The following is a 21,749-nucleotide window of genomic DNA, read 5'->3' on the forward strand; positions in this document are numbered from 1 at the left end:
ACTCTGTTCTCTGTATCTACATATTTGTTTTGTTTAGTTCATTTATTCTGGTTTTTTGTTTCTCTGTTTTTTATATTCCACATACGAGTGAAATCATGTTGTATTTGTCTTTCTCTGACATATTTCACTTACCATATACCCTCAAGGTCCATCCATGTTATCACAAATGGCAAGACTTCACCTTTTTATTTTATGGCTGAGTAGTATTCCATTGTATATATATATATGCTATGCCACATCTTCTTTATCCATTAATCCACTGATGGGCACTTAAGTTATTTCTATAGCTTGGCTACTGTAAAATAATGCTGTAATGAACATAAGGGTGCATATAGTTTTTTGAACTAGTATTTTTGTATTCTTTGGTTAAATACTCAGAAATGGGATAACTGGATCCTATGGTAGTCCTATTCTTAATTTTCTGAGGAATCGCCATACTGTTTTCCAAAGTGGCTACACCAATTTACATTCCCACCAACTGTGTATTAGACAGTATACTCTTTTGACATCAGTCTTAGCAATATCTTTCTAGATATATCTTCTCCGGCAAGGGAAACAAAAGCAAAATACAGCAATGGGACTACATCAAACTAAAAAGCTTCTGCACACCAAAGGAAACCATCAACAAAATGAAAATGCAACCTACTGAATGTGAGAAGATATTTGCAAATCATATATTCAATAAGGGGTTAATATCCAAAATATATAAAGAACGCATATAACTCAACAACAACAAAAAAACTGATTAAAAAATGAGCAGAGAAGCTGAATAGACATTTTTTCAAAGAAGACACAGATGTCCAACTGGCATATGAAAAGATGCTGAACTGAGGTGTTTCTGACCTATGTTTATAATAATATTTCCCAAAGCATAACTCACCACTGGCATCAAAATTCCTTGGTGAGACTGGTAAAGATACAACTTTTTAAAAACTAGGCTGCATTCAAGATCTACTAATCAAGAATATCACTAGATGGGGCCTAGAAATACGTTTTTCCAGGAGATTCTTATGCACATCAAAATTAATTAATGGCATTTTTCTCTGAAGAAAGACTGGTTAAATAAAAAATCTGGACAATATAAAAAACTGGACATTTCTTGTCAAAAGAATTTTTTTCTGTATTTAGGTCTATTTATTCCATTATATTCGCAAAAGCTTTCTCAGGAAGGTTTTCTTTAGCTGTTCGTGTAGCTGTTTTTCTCTTTTTAAATTTTATTTTGGAGTATAGTTGATTAACAATGTTGTGTTAGTTTCAGGTTTACAGCAAAGTGATTCAGTTATACATACACATGCATCTATTCTTTTTCAAATTCTTTTCCCATTTAGGTTATTACAGAATACTGAGCAGAGTTCCCTGTGCTATACAGTAGGTCCTGGTGGGTTATCTATTTCATTTTATTTATTTTTTATTTATTTATTTATTTTTTTTGCGGTATGCGGGCCTCTCACTGTTGTGGCCTGTCCCGTTGCGGAGCACAGGCTCCAGACGCTCAGGCTCAGCGGCCATGGCTCACGGGCCCAGCCGCTCCGCGGCATGTGAGATTTTCCCGGACTGGGGCACGAACCTGTGTCCCCTGCATCGGCAGGCTGACTCTCAACCACTGCGCCACCAGGGAAGCCCTCATTTTATTTTTAAAAAAATTTTTAAATTTTATTTATATTTTTATACAGCAGGTTCTTATTAGTTATCCATTTTATACACATCAGTGTATACATGTCAATCCCAATCGCCCAATTCATCACACCCCCACCCCCACCCCCACCACTTTCCCCCCTTGGTGTCCATATGTTTGTTCTCTACATCTGTGTCTCAATTTCTGCCTTGCAAGCCAATTCACCTGTACCATTTTTCTAGGTTCCACATATATGTGCTAATATACGATATTTGTTTTTCTCTTTCTGACTTACTTCACTCTGTATGACGGTCTCTAGATCCAACCACGTCGCAACAAATGACCCAATTTCGTTCCTTTTTATGGCTGAGTAATATTCCCTTGTATATATGTACCACATCATCTTTATCCATTCGTCCGTCAGTGGGCATTTAGGTTGCTTCCACGACCTGGCTATTGTAAACAGTGCTGCAATAAACATTGGGGTGCATGTGTCTTTTTGAATTATGGTTTTCTCTGGGTATATGCCCAGTAGTGGGATTGCTGGGTCATATGGTCATTCTATTTTTAGTTTTTTAAGGAACCTCCATACTGTTCTTCATAGTGGCTGTATCAATTTACATTCCCACCAACAGTGCAAGATGGTTCCCTTTTCTCCACACCCTCTCCAGCATTTGTTGTTTGTAGATTTTCTGATGATGCCCGTTCCAACTGGTGTGAGGTGATACCTCATTGTAGTTTTGTTTGTTTGTTTTTTATAAATTTATTTATTTATTTAATTTATTTTTGGCTGCTTTGGGTCTTTGTTGCTGTGCGTGGGTTTTCTCTAGTTGCTGCGAGCAGGGGCTACTCTGTTGCCATGCACGGGCTTCTCACTGTGGTGACTTCTCTTGTTGCGGAGCACAGGCTCTAGGCGTGTGGCCTTCAGTAGTTGTGGCTCGCGGGCTCTAGAGTGCAGGCTCAGGAGTTGTGGCGCCTGGGCTTAGTTGCTCCGTAGCATGTGGAATCTTCCCAGACTAGGGCTCAAACCCATGTCCCCTGCATTGGCAGGTGGATTCTTAACCATTGCACCACCAGGGAAGCCTACCTCACTATTGATTTTTTTTTTTTGGTACGTGGGCCTCTGACTGCTGTGGCCTCTCCCGTTGCGGAGCACAGGCTCTGGACACGCAGGCTCAGCGGCCATGGCTCATGGGCCCAGCCGCTCTGTGGCACATGGGATCCTCCTGGACCAGGGCACGAACCCGTGTCCCCTGCATCAGCAGGTGGACTCTCAACCACTGTGCCACCAGGGAAGCCCCTCACTGTAGTTTTGATTTGCATTTCTCTAATAATTAGTGATGTTGAGCAGCTTTTCATGTGCTGTCTTCTTTGGAGAAATGTCTATTTAGGTCTTCTGCCCATTTTTGGATTGGGTTGTTTGTTTTTTTAATATTGAGCTGCATGAGCTGTTTATATATTTTGAAGATTAATCCTTTGTCCATTGATTCGATTGCAAATATTTTCTCCCATTCTGAGGGCTGTCTTTTCGTCTTGTTTACGGTTTCCTTTGCTGTGCAAAAGCTTTGAAGTTTCATTAGGTCCCATTTGTTTATTTTTGTTTTTATTTCCATTACTCTAGGAGGTGGATCCAAAAATATCTTGCTGTGACTTATGTCAAAGAGTGTTCTTCCTATATTTTCCTCTAAGAGTTTTATAGTGTCCGGTCTTACATTTAGTTCTCTAATCCATTTTGAGTTTATTTTTGTGTATGGTGTTAGGGAGTGTTCTAATTTCGTTCTTTTGCATGTAGCTGTCCAGTTTTCCCAGCACCACTTACTGAAGAGACTGTCTTTTCTCCATTGTATAGCCTTGCCTCCTCTGTCACAGATTAGCTGACCAAGTTTATCCATTTTAAATATAGCAGTGTGTACACGTCAGTCTCAAATTCCCAATCTATCCCTCCCTCCTACCCTTCTGCCCTGGTAACCATAAGTTCTCTCTCTAGGTCTGTGAGTCTGTTTCTGTTTTATAAATAAGTTCATTTGTATCATTTTTTTTTAGTTTCTGCATATCAGCAATTTCATATGATACTTGTCTTTCTCTGTCTGACTTACTTCACTTAGTATGATAATCTCCAGGTCCAACCATGTTGCTGCAAATGGCATTATTTCATTCTTTTTAATGGCTGAGTAATATTCCATTGTATATATGTACCACACCTACTTTATCCATTCATCTGTCAATGGACATTTAGGTTGCTTCCATGGCTTGGCTACTGTAAATAGCACTGCAATGAACATTGGGGCCCATGTATCCTTTCAAGCCATGTTTTTCTCTGGATATATGCCCAGGAGCGGGATTGCTAGATCATATGGTAGCTCTATTTTTAGTTTTTTAAGGAACCTCTATACTGTTCTCCATAGCAGCTGTACCACTTTACATTCCCACCAACAGTGTAGGAGGGTCCCTTTTCTCCACACCCTCTCCAGCATTTATTATTTGTAGACTTTCTGATGATGGCCATTCTGACCAGTGTGAGGTGATTTCTCATTGTAGTTTTGATGTGCATTCCTCTAGTATTTAGCGATGTTGAGCATCTTTTCATGTGTCTCTTGGTCATCTGTATGTCTTCTTTGAAGAAATGTCTATTTAGGTCTTCTGCCCATTTTATGATTGGGCTGTTTGTTTTCTTGTTATTGAGCCACATGAGCTCTTTGCAAATTTTGGAGACTAATCCCTTGTTGGTCGCATTGTTTGCAAATATTTTCTCCCACTCTGTGGGTTGTCTTTTCGTATTGTTTATGGTTTCCTTTGCTGTGCAAAAGCTTTTAGGTTTAATTAGGTCCCATTTGTTTATTTTAGTTTTTATTTCCATTACGCTAGGAGTCAGCTCAAAAAAGATATTGCTGCAATTTATGTCAAAGAGTGTTCTGCCTATGTTTTCCTCTAAGAGTTTTATAGTACCCAGTCTTACATTTAGGTCTTTAATCCGTTTTGAGTTTATTTTTATATATGGTGTTGGAGAATGTCCTAATTTCATTTTTTTATATGTTGCTGTCCAGTTTTCCCAGCACCATTTATTGAAGAGACTATCTTTCCTCCATTGTATAGTTCTGCCTCCTCTGTCATAGATTAATCGACTATAGGTGTGTGGTTTATTTCTGGGCTTTCTATCCTGTTCCATTGACCTATATTTCTGTTTTTGTGCTAGTACTATACTGCTTTGATGACTGTACCTTTGTAGTATAGTCTGAAGTCTGGGAGACTGATTCCTCCAGCTCTGTTTTTCTTTCTCAAGATTGCTTTGGGGCTTCCCTGGTGGTGCAGTGGTTGAGAGTCCGCCTGCTGATGCGAGGGGCGCGGGTTCGTGCCCCAGTCCGGGAGGATCCCACATGCCACGGAGCGGCTGGGCCCGTGAGCCATGGCCGCTGGGCCTGCGCGTCCGGAGCCTGTGCTCCACAACGGGAGAGGCCACAACAGTGAGAGGCCCACGTACTGCAAAAAAAAAAAAAAAAAAAAAAAAAGATTGCTTTGGCTATTCAGGGTCTTTTGTGTCTCCATACAAATTTTAAGATTTTTTGGTTCTAGTTCTGTGAAAAATGCTATTGGTAATTTGATAGGGATTGCACTGAATATGTAGATTGCCTTGGATAGTATAATCATTTTGACAATATCGATTCTTCCAATCCAAGTACGTGGTATATATTTCCATCTGTTTATGCCACCTTTGATTTCTTTCATCAGCTTCTTATAGCTTTCAGACTACATGTCTTTTGTCTCCTTAGGTAGGTTTATTGGTTCTTGCACTCTTGTGGGCAGGGCCGTGCTCAGGAAGACTTTAAGCAGCCTGACTGCTGGCGGGTGGGGCTACGTTCCTGCCCTGTTGGTTGTATGGCCTAGTATGTCCCAGCACTAGAACCTATGGGCTGTTGGGTGGGGCTAGGTCTTGGGGAGGAAATGGTGACCTCCAGGAGGGCACACGGTAATAAGTACTTGCCAGAACTGCTGCTGCCAGTGTCTTTGTCCCTGCAGTGAGCTAGAGCCACCCCCCGCCTTGGCGGGAGACACTCCAACACTAGTAGGTAGGTCTGGCCCAGTCTCTTATGAGGTTACTGCTTTTTTTCCCTGGCTCCTGGTGCATGAGACCTTGTGTGTGCCCTCCAAGAGTGGAATTTCTGTTTCCTCCAGTCCTGTGGAATTCCTGCGATCAAAACCCACTGGTCTTCAAAGCCAGATTCTCCTCCCGTTGCCAGACCCCCAGGCTGGGAAGCCTGACGTGGGGCTCAGGACTTCCACTCCTGTGGGAGAACTTCTGTAGTATAATTATTTTCCAGTTTGTGGGTCGCCCACCAGGAAGGTTTAGAATTTGATTTTATCGTGATTGTGCCCTTCCTACCACCTTGTTGTGGCATATTCTTTGTCTTTGGATGTACGGTATCTTTTTTGGTAGGTTCCAGCATTTTTTGTTGATGGTTGTTCAGCAGTTAGTTGTGATTTTGATGTTTTTGTAAGAAGGCGTGAGTTCACATCCTTCTACTCTGCTTTCTTGCCAGACAATGCATATTCAAGTAGTCCCTGTAGCTGGTTTTAAATGGAAAATTTTTTTTCTTATTGTGGCAAAATATATATAAGATTTGCCATTTTCACCATTTTAAAGTGTACAATTCAGTGGTACTAGTTACATTCACAACATCGTACAACCATCACTACTACCTATTTTCAAAACTATTCTATTACCACAAACAGAAACTCTGTAACATTAAGCAATAACCCTTAGCCTCTGGTAATCTCTGATCTACTTTCTGTCTCTTTGAAGTTGTCTATTCTAGATAGTGCATATAATTGGAATTATATAATGTTTGTCCTTTTGCATTTGGCTTATTTCACTTACAATATGCTTTCAAGGTTTATTGTGTTTGTAGCATGTATCAGAACCTCGTTGCTTTTTATGACTGAATAATTTTTGTACATGGTGTAGAATTTTGATAGGCATTACACTGAATCTGTAGATCACTTTGGGTAGAGGTATTGACATCTTAACAAATTAAATCTTCTGCCCATGAACACAGGCTGTCTTTCCATTTATTTAGGTCTTCTTTAATTTCTCTCAGCAATACTTTGCAGTTTCCAGTGTACAAGTCTTTCACCTCTTTGGTTAAACTTATTCCTAGGTATTTTATTCTTTTAAATGCTACTGTAAATAGAATTGCCTCCTTCATTTCCTTTTCAAATTGTTTACTGCAGGTGTATAGAAACACAATTGATTTTTGTGTGTTGATCAAATACCCTGTAATTTTGCTGAATTTGTTTATTAATACTAGCAGTTTCTTGTGCATTCTTTGCGAGTCTCTCTCTATAGGATCATGTCATCTGCAAATAGAGATAGTTTTATTTCTTCTTTTCCAGTTGGATGCCTTTTCATTCTTTTTCTTATCTAATTGCTCTGGCTAGAATTTTCAGTAAAATATTGAACACCAGTGGGGAAAGTGACCATGGTTGTCCTGTTACTGATGTTTGGAGGACAGTTTTCATTCTTTCCTTTCAAGAATTTTAAACAGTTGAAAATAAAAGTAAATACTGGTTTCCCTCTTAGTCTTTGATCACCTACAGAATATAGGCATAACTATATCTTCATCCTAAGCTTTTGATAAACATTTTCAACTAACTTATCCCCAGAGACTCTCATTTAAGCAGAAAATGATCCATAAGTCAGTATTCTTGCTCTTCGATTAAATACTTAAAATACAGTAAAGAGAAAATTAGAATTCTGAAATGTGGTTACTTGCCACAATTAAATTGTATAGATAAAAAACAAAAAAAAACCCATTTCTGGTGTAACATTACTTTTAAAAAGGTCTTATTTGGATTAGTATAGAAATAAAAGTTACTCTTCTGCCTATAAGAGAATAAACCAGTGATTGAAAATACACTTTATACAGCAGGAGGGATCCTTGTGGTGACAGGACTATTCTGTATCTTGACTGTGGTGGTGGATACGTGAACCTACATATGTGATAAAATTGCATAGAACATATACACACATATACAAATGAATATGTATTGTAAAATTTAGAAAACTGAATAAAGATTGGTGCATTGTGTCAACATCATTTCCTGGTTCTGATATTGTACTACAGCTTTGGAAGATGTTATCATGTCAGGAAAGTGGGAAAAGGGTACACATGATCTATGTTTTACTTCTCAAAATGACAAACCTACAATTATATGAAAACAAACTTTATAGAAGGACAGTCACCATTACTGCATTTTTTGTAGCAGTGCCAGCAGCAGCAAAAATTTGCAAAGAGGAAGAAAAACCAATGGCAGTGAATTATATATTTTCCTTTTAGAGAATAAACAATATGGAAGTTCACATGAAATATTAATGTGTAGGTGTTTGTTTAATTTATAAACAAACTTTATTGACATATTGAGCTTTATTGACATGTCACTAATTGCTTGTTTTCTGGGAAAAAAAAATTTACCTAAAACATGGAACTATATTTTCCTGCTGGAGAATCCTTACATTTAAAACTTGTCAAGTCGATTAACAGGCAGTGATTTCAGGACGTATTTGTAAGTGGAAAGAGCGAAGTATGAAAGAATATAAATTGTATGCCATCTTTGTATAAGAAGAGAAATGAGATAAAATAAATGAAACGGCTTAATTTTATAAAAATAAACATATGAAAGGCAAACCAGAAACTAATTAATTTGGTTACTTAGAGGACTACACAGAAGGAATGCAGCAGGGAATAGTAACATATCTCTATGTATACTTTTTTGTAAAGTTTTGACTTTTGGAACCATATCAGTTGTTTTACACAGTCAAAAAACAAAAATAAAAAAGGATGAGAAAAAAAATATCAAAATTGCATATAAACATCAACAAGCTAACCTAACTACTTCAAATGACTGACTAATTCTTCATATGGAGAACTAATCCAAGTAGTTCTGAACACAGTAATTTGACTATATACCTTCAAACTAAAGACCAAAAAGAATGCAAACAAAAATGTTTTTGCAGGTTTGTTTTTAGCAGTGCAGGAATTTTGAAACCATTTTGTGTACACTGTAGGAATAAGCAAGTGTGCAAATGGACTGCTGCTAATAGAAGCCAGAGATCTACTGTTTGAAAAGGAGTGCAAATATGGAAAGGGGGAAGGCAAGGAAAGACACTATATCACTATGAACTCATGACTTTCAAAAAGGCCAGCTAACAGAAAGAATGATGGGGTTAGAAAATCACTGCTATGCAACCGTCTTAGTAATACTGGCTCAGTAAATTGCCTTCCCCAATGTGGGTGGGCATCATCCAATCAACTGAGGGTCTGAATAGAAGAAAAAGCAGAGGAAGGGAGGATGGGTTCCCTGCCTGCCTGCTTTAGCTGGGATATTGCTCTTCTGCCCTTGAACTGAGATTTACACCATTGGCTTCCCTGGTCGTCAGGCCTTTAGTCTTGGACTGAAATTATACCACAGGCTTTCCTGGATCTCCAGCTTGCTGATGGTACATGGTAGGACTTAGCCTCCATAATTGCATGAGTCAATTCCTCATAATAAATCTATCTATATAGGTAATTGTATATATAATTCATTATTAATTAATAATTATTACATCAGTAATAATTTTTTATTGTTATTATTATATTACTATATGTATGTACATTTGCTATTGGTTCTGTTTCTCTGAAAACCACAACCTAATGCAATTGCCAAAACAAAACATAAAATGTTATAATCATTTAAAATTGATCTAAAAATACAAAATGTTCGGTTTAATTTCAGGTTTTAAAAAATCCAAGTCTTTGGAATGGTTTTACAAAATAATAAAACAAATCTAAACAAATGGAATAAATAAAGAACTTATTACTAAAGCTAATAAAACAGCTCTATTGACTAGGTCTGAGTAATTTTATGATGGGTGGAAAAAAACAATCAGAAACACATAATTTTTATACATTGTAAGATATCTTGGCTTGTACTTAAATTCATTAATTCTAACACCAAGTCATGGAATGATATACATAAATAACAGGGATCTTTAGAAACAAATATTGAGGGAAATTAAATAAATATTGGCAAATTCCTAAGTGACCCATAACAAAGGTTCTTGCTCCTCCCTTGCTACTTGAAAGCTCACTGCTATGGGAGCTACTGTGTATATGTATAACTGAATCACTTTGTTGTACTAACACAACATTGTTAATCAACTATACTCCAATATAAAATAAAAAGTTAAAAAAAAATGTCAAGCTGTAAGCAGACTGATGGGTTCAGAAGAAAAAGGGAAAAACACTATGAAAACTTAGGATAGCTTGAGTGGAGCTGATTCAGGGGAAAGCAACAGGTAAGTCTGGTTTGCTTACATGGTATCACTACTGTCCAAAAATATTTTCTCATTGCCTGTCTATTTTTACTTCTAAGTTTGTTATACTTCATACAACTGTATCAGAGATTAATTTGGTTTAGCAGGTAACTGCTTTCAAATACAAGATTATATGTGATTTAAAAATTGTTACTTGCCACTTGCTTTCTATATATCCCTTTGTACAGTTTGAGTTCTTATTATGTACATCTACTGTCTCTTTTAAAATATATTAAATAAGTTAAACAAAAAAATAATGCTTCTCACTTAATATCTAATTGAGATTGGTTTCACCAAGGAAATTGGAACTTTGGTTAGAGGAAGGAGGAATGGTAATTGACAACAAAAATATCTGTGGGATAGGGCACATGAAAATATTTGGAACTGGAAAGAGTACGGCTAGGGAAAGCAGCTATAAAAACAGATAAAGGGGTACAGGTGATAGATGAAGCTGTCAAAGGACACCTCTTTGAGAAGACTCTTCCCTTTGTCCCTACTGTACTCGAAGTGGCACTCTCCATGTCTTTTTATCTAGACTACTACTGATTAATACTATACTTCACCTACATTATGAAAAAAATAGACTTGTAGCCCTGACTTGAGGTTATAACCACAAATAACAACACAATTTGTATGGAAAATGCATTCTAAGGTTCACTCAAATGATTTAAAAAACACTCAGACCCAAGACTGAACCAGAAAGAAATAGAAAATATGAACAGACCAATCACAACTACTGAAATTGAAACAGTAATTTAAAAACTACCAAAAAACAAAAGTCCAGGATCAGATGGCTTCATAGGCAAATTCTACCAAACATCTGGACAAGAGTTAAAACTGACCCTTTTGAAACCATTCAAAAAATTGCAGAGGAAGGAATACTTCTGAACTCATTCTATGAAGTCAATGTAACTTTGATACCAAAACCAGACAAATATATCACAAAAAAAGAAAATTACATGCCAATACACACATGTAAATATCTTCAACAAAATATGAGCAAACCAAATCCAGTCATACATTAAAAGGATCATACATCATGATCAAGTGGAATTTATCCCAGTGATGCAAGGATTTTTCAATATCAGCAAATCAGTCAACATGAAACACCACATTAACAAATGAATAATAAAAAGCATGTGATCATCTCAATAGATGCAGAAAAAGCTTTTGATAAAATTCAACATCCATTTATGATAAAAACTCTCCAGAAAGTGGGCATAGAGGGAATATACCTCAACATAATACAGGCCACATATGACAAACCCACAGCTAATATCATACTCCACAGTGAAAAGCTGGAAGCATTTCCTCTAAGATCAGGAACAAGACAAGGATGCCTTCTTTTGCCACTTTTATTCAACATAGTTTTGGAAGTCCTAGCCACAGCAATCAGAGAAGAAAAACAAATAAAAGTAATCCAAATTGGAAATGAAGTAAAAGAAGTAAAACTGTCACTGTTTACAGATGACATGATACTATACCTAGAAAATCCTAAAGATGCCACCATAAAACTACTAGAGCTCATCAATAAATTGGTAAAGTTGCAGGATACAAAATTAATATACAGAAATTTGTTGCATTTCTATATACTAACAATGAAAGAGAAATTAAACAATCCCCTTTACCAGCATATCCAACAGAATAAAATACCTAGGAATAAACCTACCAAAGGAGGAAAAAGACCTGTACTCCAAAAACAATAAGACCCTGATAAAAGAAACTGAAGATGACACAAACAGAAACACATACCGTACACCTGGATTGGAAGACTCAATATTGCTAAAATGACCATACTACCCAAGGAAATCTACAGATTCAGAGCAATCCCTATCAAATTACCAATAGCATTTTTCACAGAACTAGAACAAGTAATTTAAAAATCTGTATGGAAACATAAAAGACCCTGAAGAGCCAAAACAATCCTAAGAAAGAATGGAACTGGAGGAAGCAGGCTCCCTGACTTCAGGTATACTGTAAAGCTACAGTCATCAAAACAGTATAGTACTGGCACAAAAACAGACACATAGATCAATGGAACAGGAGAGACCAGAAATAAACCCACGCACTTATGATCAATTAATCTACAACAAAGGAGGCAAGAATATACAATGGAGAAAAGACCGTCTCTTCAATGAGTGGTGATGAGAAAACTGAACAACTACATGTAAAAAGATGAAATTAGGACATGCTCTAACACCATATACAAAACTAAAATGTATTAAAGATCTAAATGTAAGACTGGATACTATAAAACTCACAGAGGAAAACACAGGCAGAACACTCTTTGACATAAATCGCAGCAGTACCTTTTTCGAGCTGACTCCTAGTGTAATGGTAATAAAAACTAAATTAAACAAATGGGACCTAATTAAACCTAAAAGCTTTTGCACAGCAAAGGAAACCATAAACAATACGAAAAGACAACCCACAGAATGGGAGAAAATATTTGCAAACAATGCGACCAACAAGGGATTAGTCTCCAAAATTTGCAAAGAGCTCATGTGGCTCAATAACAAAAAAATAAACAACCCAATCAAAAAATGGGCAGAAGACCTAAATAGACATTTCTTCAAAGAAGACATACAGATGACGAAGAGGCACATGAAAAGATGCTCAACATCACTAATTACTAGAGAAATGCACATCAAAACTACAATGAGAAAGCACCTCACACCGGTCAGAATGGCCATCATCAGAAAGTCTACAAATAATAAATGCTGGAGAGGGTGTGGAGAAAAGGGAACCCTCCTACACTGTTGGTGGGAATGTAAAGTGGTACAGATGCTATGGAGAACAGTATAGAGGTTCCTTAAAAAACTAAAAATGGAGCTACCATATGATCTAGCAATCCCACTCCTGGACATATATACAGATAAAAACATGGTTTGAAAGGATACATGCGCCCCAATGTTCATTGCAGTGCTATTTACAATAGCCAAGACACCAAAGCAACCTAAATGTCCATTGACAGATGAATGGATAAACAAGGTGTGGTGTATATACACAATGGGATATTACTCAGCCATAAAAAGAATGAAATAATGCCATTTGCAGCAACATGAAAGGACCTAGAGATGATACTAAGTAAAGTAAGTCAGACAGAGAAATACAAATATCATATGATATCACTTATATGTGGAATCTAAAAAAACATGTTACAAATGAACTTGCTTACAAAACAGAAACAGACTCACAGACATAGAAAACAAACTTATGGATACCAAGGGAAAAGTGGGGGGAAGGGAGGGATAAAATAGCAGTTTGGGATTAACAGATTCACATTACTCAATATAAAATAAACAACAAGGGCCTACTGTATAGCACAGGGAACTATATTCAATATCTTGTAATAACCTATAGGTTGTAATAACATATATATATATATATATATATATACACACACACACACACACATATGTATATAAAATTGAATTGCTTTGCTGTACACCTGAAACTAACACAACATTGTAAATCAACTATACTTCAATTTAAATAAATAAATAAATAACATTTCGAAACATAACCCATTTCTAAGTTAGAGTAGATATATTAACTTACAACATGAGACCATAAGCTCCCAATGGGTAGATGTTTCATTTTCCTCATCTTTACCCATCCATCCATCATATTGTATGGCACACAGAAGATACAGCTGGAAAGGTAAATGAGCTGAACATATGAAGTACTTTAAAACTTGAACCCCTTGTTCTGCTTATTTCAATTTTTCCAGCCTCAGTGGATAGATATAAATATTCTTCCCAGACTACATAGGCAGTAGCTTTTTACACATAATGACTTCATTCAAGGCACCCTTGACAGGCCAATATGAAAATAACTGATGGCCGATAAGCCTTCTAGGTTCCTCTAGATTCCTTACTCTGTTGGCTTCACTGTGTTCCTAGCTCTTGAACCAGCAATTATGTTCCAAGACAATGTATTACTTGTCCATCCATGTAAATCCAAAGAGGGTGTTTCCCTCAGTTTTACCCTAAGCTAGTCTCTTAAGCATAGGCTGGGGAAACTGGGCTAAATGGGTATTAAAATAAAGGTATCATATATCACCATCATATGAACATGGCAAAACACATCATAAATAAAGAATTTTACTTCTTTAAGAAAAAATACTTCTACTCAGGTATAAACTATTCATTTCTGCAAAGAAATGATTTATCTTAAATCATCACTTTAACAAATATGACATTTTTCTTTTAAGACACACGAGTATATTATTTCAGCAACAACAAACTTACTCATCATTGTCTTCTATAGTAGATGCCTTTCTTTCGGTTATACTGAGGTGATTCCAGTTTCTCCTCTTTCCTATATGTGTGCAATAAAAAGAACATAAAGTTAAGGCAAAAACTGTCAAATTTTAAATAGAATTTAAATCACCAACTTTTCAATAGAAAATAAAAGGGTTGACAAATGAAAGAAGAGTAGGTAAAGAAAAAGTATCCTGAAATTTGTTACGAGAAAATTTTTTCACTATTGTGAATAACTTTTCAATAGGTAGTTTTTTTTTTAATTTGCCAGTCTCCTAATGTTTTATTCATGATTACATTATATAGAAGAAATAATCTTTTGAATAAAATTTCCACTGGGGCTTGGTATATTAAAAAGAAAAACTAGATAAACCACTTTGATAATATAATTAGTTTAAAATACATTAGTTTTTCATCAAATATTTTCATGAGGAGGGACCTTCAAGATGGTAGAGGAGTAAGACATGGAGATCATCTTTCTACCCACAAATACATCAGAAATACATCTACACGTGGAACAACTCCTACAGAACACCTACTGAACGCTGGCAGAAGACCTCAAGTTTCCCAAAAGGCAAGAAATTCCCCACGTACCTGGGTAGGGCAAAAGAAAAGAGAAAAAACAGAGACAAAAGAATAGGGACGGGACCTGCACCTCTGGGAGGGAGCTGTGAAAGAGGAAAAGTTTCCACACACTAGGAAGCCCCTTCACTGGCGGAGACAGGGCGTGCCAGGGGTAAGCTTCGGAGCCACAGAGGAGAGCACAGCAACAGGGGTGCAGAGGGCAAAGCAGAGAGATTCCCGCACAGAGGATCAATGCCGACAGCACTCACCAGCCCAAGAGGCTTGTCTGCTCACCCGCCAGGGCAGGTGGGGCTGGGAGCTTCAGCTTCGGCTTCAGAGGTCAGATCCCAGGGAGAGGACTGGGGTTGGCTGTGTGAACACAGCCTGAGGGGGGCTAGTGCACCACAGCTAGCTGGGAGTCCAGGAAAAGTCTGGAACTGCCTAAGAGTCAAAAGACCATTGTTTTGGGGTGCGCGAGGAGAGGAGATTCAGAGCACTGACTAAATGAACTTCAGAGACAGGTGCAAGCCACGGCTATCAGCCCGGACACCAGGGACAGGCATGAAACACTAACGCTGCTGCTGCAGTCACCAAGAATCCTGTGTGCAAGCACAGGTCAATATCCACACCCATGCCCCAGGGAGCCTGTGCAGCCCACCACTGCCAGGGTCCCATGATCCAGGGACAACTTCCCCAGGAGAACACATGGCATGCCTCGGGCTGTTGCAGAGTCATGCTGGCCTCTGCCACCACAGGCTCACCACACATTCTGTACTCTTCCCTCCCCACAGCCTGAGTGAGCCAGAGCCTCCAAATCAGCTGCTCCTTTAACCCCCTCCTTTCTGGGCAAAGAACAGATGCCAGAGGGCGACATACATGCAGAGGCGGGGCCAAATCCAAAGCTGAACCCCAGGAGCTGTGAGAACAAAGAAGAGAAAGGGAAATCTCTCCCAGCAGCCTCAGCAGCAGCGGATTAAATCTCCACAATCAACTTGATGTACCCTGCATCTGTGGAATACCTGAATAGACAACAAATCATCCCAAAATTGAGGCAGTGGACTTTGGAAGCAACTACAGACTTGGGGTTTGCTGTATGTGACTGACTAGTTTCTGATTTTTATGTTTATCTTAGTTTTCAGCACTTGTTATCTTTGGTAGATTTGTTTACTGATTTTGCTGCTCTCTTCTTTTTTCTTAATTACCTTTCTTATTTTAATAATTAAAAAAATTTTTAATTTTAGTAACTTTATTTTATTTCATTAAAAAAATTATTTTTTCTTACTTTCTTTTTTTTCTCCCCTTTCTTCTGAGCTATGTAGCTGACACGGTCTTGGTGCTCCGGCCGGGTGTCAGGCCCGAGCCCCGAGGTGGGAGAGCCGAGTTCAGGACATTGGACCACCAGAGACCTCCCAGCCACACATAATATCAATCGGCGAGAGCTCTCCCAGAGATCTCCATCTCAACACTAAGACCCAGCTCCACTCAATGACAAGCAAGCTACAGTGCTGGACACCCCATGCCAAACAACTAGCAAGACAGGAACACAACCCCACCCATTAGCAGAGAGGCTGCCTAAACTCATAAAAAGTTCACAGATACTCCAAAACATACCACTGGATGCAGTCCTGCTCACCAGAAAGACAAGATCCAGCCTCATCCACCAGAACCAGTCCCCTCCACCAGGAAGCCTACACAACCCACTGAACCAACCTTACCCACTGGGGGCAGACACCAAAAACAATGGGAACTAAGAACCTGAAGCCTGCAAAATGGAGGCCCCAAACACAGTAAGTTAAGCAAAATGAGAAGACAGAGATATAAATACACAGATGAAGGAGCAAGGTAAAAAACCACCAGACCAAACAAATGAAGAGGAAATAGGCAGTCTACCTGAAAAAGAATCCAGAGTAATTATAGTAAAGATGATCCAAAACCTTGGAAATAGAATGGAGAAAATACAAGAAATGTTTAACAAGGACCTAGAAGAACTAAAGAGCAAACAAACAATGATGAACAACACAATAAATGAAATTAAAAATTCTCTAGGAGGAATCAATAGCAGAATAACTGAGGCAAAAGAATGGATAAGTGAGCTGGAAGATAAAATAGTGGAAATAACTACTGCAGAGAAGAATAAAGAAAAAAAATGAAAAGAATTGAGGACAGTGTCAGAGACCTCTGGGACAACATTAAATGTACAAACATTCGAATTCTAGGGGTCCCAGAAGAAGAAGGGAAAAAGAAAGGGACTGAGAAAATACTTGAAGAGATTATAGTTGAAAACTTCCCTAATATGGGAAAAGAAATAGTCAATCAAGTCCAGGAAGCACAGAGAGTCCCATACAGGATAAATTCAAGGAGAAACACACCAAAACACCTATTAATCAAGTTATCAAAAATTAAATACAGGGCTTCCCTGGTGGTGCAGTGGTTGATAGTCTGCCTGCCGATGCAGGGGACGCGGGTTCATGCCCCGGTCCGGGAAGATCCCACATGCCGCGGAGCGGCTAGGACCGTGAGCCATGGGCGCTGAGCCTGTGCGTCCGGAGCCTGTGCTCCGCAACGGGAGAGGCCACAACAGTGACAGGCCCGCATACCGCAAAAAGAAAACAAAACAAAAATTAAATACAAAGAAAAACTATTAAAAGCAGCAAGGCAAAAGCAACAAATAACATACAAGGGAATCCCCATAAGGTTAACAGCTGATCTTCCAGCAGAAACTCTACAAACCAGAAGGGAGTGACAGGACATATTTAAAGTGATGGAAGGGAAAAACCTACAACCAAGATTACTCTACCCAGCAAGGATCTCAGATTTGATGGAGAAATTAAAACTTTACAGACAAGCAAAAGCTAAGAGAATTCAGCACCAGGAACCAGCTTTACAACAAATGCTAAAAGAACTTCTCTAGGCAGGAAACACAAGAGAAGGAAAAGACCTACAATAACAAACCCAAAACAATTAAGAAAATGGGAATAGGAACATACTTATTGATAATTACCATAAATGTATATGGATTAAATGCTCCAACCAAAAGACACAGACTGGCTGAATGGATACAAAAACAAGACCTGTATACATGCTGTCTACAAGAGACCCACTTCAGACCTAGGGACACATACAGACTAAAAGTGAGGGAATGGAAAAAGATATTCCATGCAAATGGGAATCAAAAGAAAGCTGGAGTAGCAATTCTCATATCAGACAAAATAGACTTTAAAATAAAGACTATTAGAAGAGACAAAGAAAGACATTACATAATGATCAAGGGATCAATCCAAGAAGATGATATAACAATTGTAAATACTTATGCACCCAACATAGGAGCACCTCAATACATAAGGCAAATGCTAACAGCCATAGAAGGGGAAATTGACAGTAACACAATCATACTGGGGGACTTTAACACCCCACTTTCACCAATGGACAGATCATCCAAAATGAAAATAAATATGGAAACACAAGCTTTAAATAACACAGTAAACAAGATGGACTTTATTTATATTTATAGGACATTCCATCCAAAACCAACAGAATACACTTTCTTCTCAAGTGCTCATGCAACATTCTCCAGGATAGATGATATCTTGGGTCACAAATCAAGCCTTGGTAAATTTAAGAAAACTGAAATCATATCAAGTATCTTTTCCAACCACAATGCTATGAGACTAGATATCAAGTACAGGAAAAAAACGGTAAAAAATACAAACACATGGAGGCTAAACAATACACTACTAAATAACCAAGAGATCACTGAAGAAATCAAAGAGGAAATCAAAAAATACCCAGAAACAGGGCTTCCCTGGTGGTGTAGTGGTTAAGAATCCACCTGCCAATGCAGGGGACATGGGTTCAAGCCCTGGTCTGGGAAGATCCCACATGCTGTGGAGCAACTAAGCCTGTGCTGTGTTCCACAACTACTGAGCCTGTGCTCTACAGCCCGCGAGCCACAACTAGTGAGCCCATGAGCCACAGCTACTGAGGCTTGTGCAACTAGAGTCTGTGCTCCACAACAAGAGAAGCCACCACAGTGAGAAGCCCATACACCACAACGAAGAGTAGATCTTGCTTGTCGCAACCAGAGAAAGCCTGCGTGTAGCAACAAAGACCCAACACAGCCTAAAATAAATAAAATAAAATAAATTTTTTTAAAAAAGGTTTTAAAAAACATGAAGTTCTAAACAAAAAAACCTAGAAACAAATGACAATGAAAACACAATGACCCAAAACCTATGGGATGCAGCAAAAGCAGTTCTAAGAGGGAGGTTTAGAGCAGCACAATCCTCCCTCAAAAATCTCAAATAAACAATATAACCTTACACCTAAAGCAATGAGAGAAACAAGAACAATAAAACCCCAAAGTTAGAAGAAGGAAAGAAATCATAAAGATCAGATCTGAAATAAATGAAAAAGAAATGAAGGAAACAATGGCAAAGATAAATAAAACTAAGAGCTGGTTCTTTGAGAAGATAAACAAAATTGATAAACCATTAGCCAGGCTCATCAAAAAGAAAAGTGCAAAGACTCAAATCAACAGAATTAGAAATGAAAAAGGAGAAGTAACAACTGACACTGCAGAAATACAAAGGATCATGAGAGATTACTACAAGCAACTATATGCCAATAAAAGGGACGACCTGGAAGAAATGGACAATTTCTTACAAAAGCACAACCTTCTGAGACTGAATCAGGAAGAAACAGAAAGTATAAACAGACAAGTCACAATCACTGAAATTGAAACTGTGATTAAAAATCTTCCAACAAACAAAAGCCCAGGACCAGATGGCTTCACAGGTAAATTCTATTAAACATTTAGAGAAGAGCTAACACCTATCCTTCTCAAACTCTTCCAAAATATAGCAAAGGGAGGAACACTCCCCAACAAATTCTACCAGGCCACCATCACCCTGATACCAAAACCAGACAAAGATCTCACAAAGAAAACTACAGGCCAATATCACTGATGAACATAGATGCAAAAATCCTCAACAAAATACTAGCAAAGAGAATCCAACAGCACATTATAAGGATCATACACCATGATCAAGTGGGGTTTATCCCAGGAATGCAAGGATTCTTCAATATAGGCCAATCAATCAGTGTGATACACAATATTAACAAATTGAAGGATAAAACCATATGATAATCTCAATAGATACAGAAAAAGCTTTTGACAAAATTCATCACCCATTTATGATAAAAACTCTCCAGAAAGTAAGCACAGAGGGAACTTACCTCAACAAAACAAAGGCCATATATGACAAATCCATGGCCAACATCATTCTCAGTGGTGTAAATCTGAAACCACTTCCACTAAGATCAGGAACAAGACAAGGTTGCCCAATCTGACCTCTATTATACAACATAGTTTTGGAAGTTTTAGCCACAGCAATCAGAGAAGAAAAAGAAATAAAAGGAATCCAAATTGGAAAGGAAGAAGTAAAACTGTCACTGTTTGCAGATGACATGATGCTATACATGGAGAATCCTAAAGATGCTACCAGAAAACTACTAGAGTTAATCAATGAATTTGGTAAAGGAGCAGGATACAAAATTAATGCACAGAAATCTCTTGCATTCCTATACACTAATGATGAAAAATCTGAAAGAGAAATTAAGGAAACACTCCCATTTACCATTGCAACAAAAAGAATAAAATACCTAGGAATAAACCTACCTAAGAAGGTAAAAGACCTATACTCAGAAAACTGTAAGACACTGATGAAATAAGTTAAAGATGATACACACAGATGAAGAGATATACCACTTGATTGGAAGAATCAACATTGTGAAAATGACTATACTACCCAAAGCAATCTACAGTTTCAATGCAATCCCTATCAAACTACCAAAACCATTTTTCACAGAACTAGAATAAAAATTTCACAATTTGTATGGAAACACAAAAGACCCCAAATAGCCAAAGCAATCTTGAGAAAGAAAATCGGAGCTGGAGGAATCAGGCTCCCTGACTTCAGACAATACTACAAAGCACAGTAATCAAGACAGTATGGTACTGGCACAAAAACCAGAAATATAGATCAATGGAACAGGATAGAAAGCCCAGAGATAAACCCATGCACACATGGTCACCTTATCTTTGATAAAGGAGGCAAGAATATACAATGGAGAAAAGACAGCCTCTTCAGTCAGTGGTGCTGGGAAAACTGGACAGCTACATGTAAAAGAATAAAATTAGAACACTCCCTAACACCATACACAAAAATAAACTCAAAATGGATTAGAGACCTAAATGTAAGGCCAGACACTATCAAACTCTTAGAGGAAAACATAGGCAGAACACTCTATGACATAAATCACAGCAACATCCTATTTGACCCAACTCCTAGAGAAATGGAAATAAAAATAAACAAATGGGACCTAATGAAACTTCAAAGCTTTTGCACAGCAAAGGAAACCATAAACAAGACGAAAAGACAACCCTCAGAATGGGAGAAAATATTTGCAAATGAAGCAACTGACAAAGGATTAATCTCCAAAATATACAAGAAGCTTATGCAGCTCAATATCAAAAATACAAACAACCCAATCCAAAAATGGGCAGAAGACCTAAACAGACACTTCTCCAAAGAAGATATCAGATTGTCAACAAACACATGAAAGGATGCTCAACATCACTAATCATTAGAGAAATGCAAATTAAAACTACAATGAGGTATCACCTCACACTAGTCAGAATGGCCATCATCAAAAAATCTAGAAACAATAAATGCTGGAGAGGGTGTGGAGAAAAGGGAACCCTCTTGCACTGTTGGTGGGAATGTAAATTGATACAGTCACTATGGAGAACAGTATGGAGGTTCCTTAAAAAACTAAAAATAGAACTACCCAATGACCCAGCAATCCCACTACTGGGCATATACCTGGAGAAAACCATAATTCAAAAAGAGTCATGGGAGAAGCAACTTCTCAACTCGAGTCTCTGTCTGCTTCG

General features: G+C 37.9%; 1 protein-coding gene across 1 annotated transcript in view; it reads right to left on the minus strand.

Annotated features, from left to right (window-relative positions):
• ITGB3BP (integrin subunit beta 3 binding protein) overlaps positions 1 to 21,749 on the minus strand; it is a gene marked incomplete at its 5' end in the record, with an annotated part of 52,751 nt that overhangs the window by 17,047 nt on the left and 13,955 nt on the right. Inside the window, one exon of the mRNA XM_065884899.1 lies at positions 14,219 to 14,288. Within this exon, the coding sequence (XP_065740971.1) occupies positions 14,219 to 14,288 (70 nt within the window). The remainder of the gene's footprint in view (positions 1 to 14,218; positions 14,289 to 21,749) is intronic.

The sequence above is a fragment of the Phocoena phocoena genome, chromosome 1, assembly GCF_963924675.1.
Source record: "Phocoena phocoena chromosome 1, mPhoPho1.1, whole genome shotgun sequence".
NCBI classification, from domain to species: domain Eukaryota; kingdom Metazoa; phylum Chordata; class Mammalia; order Artiodactyla; family Phocoenidae; genus Phocoena; species Phocoena phocoena.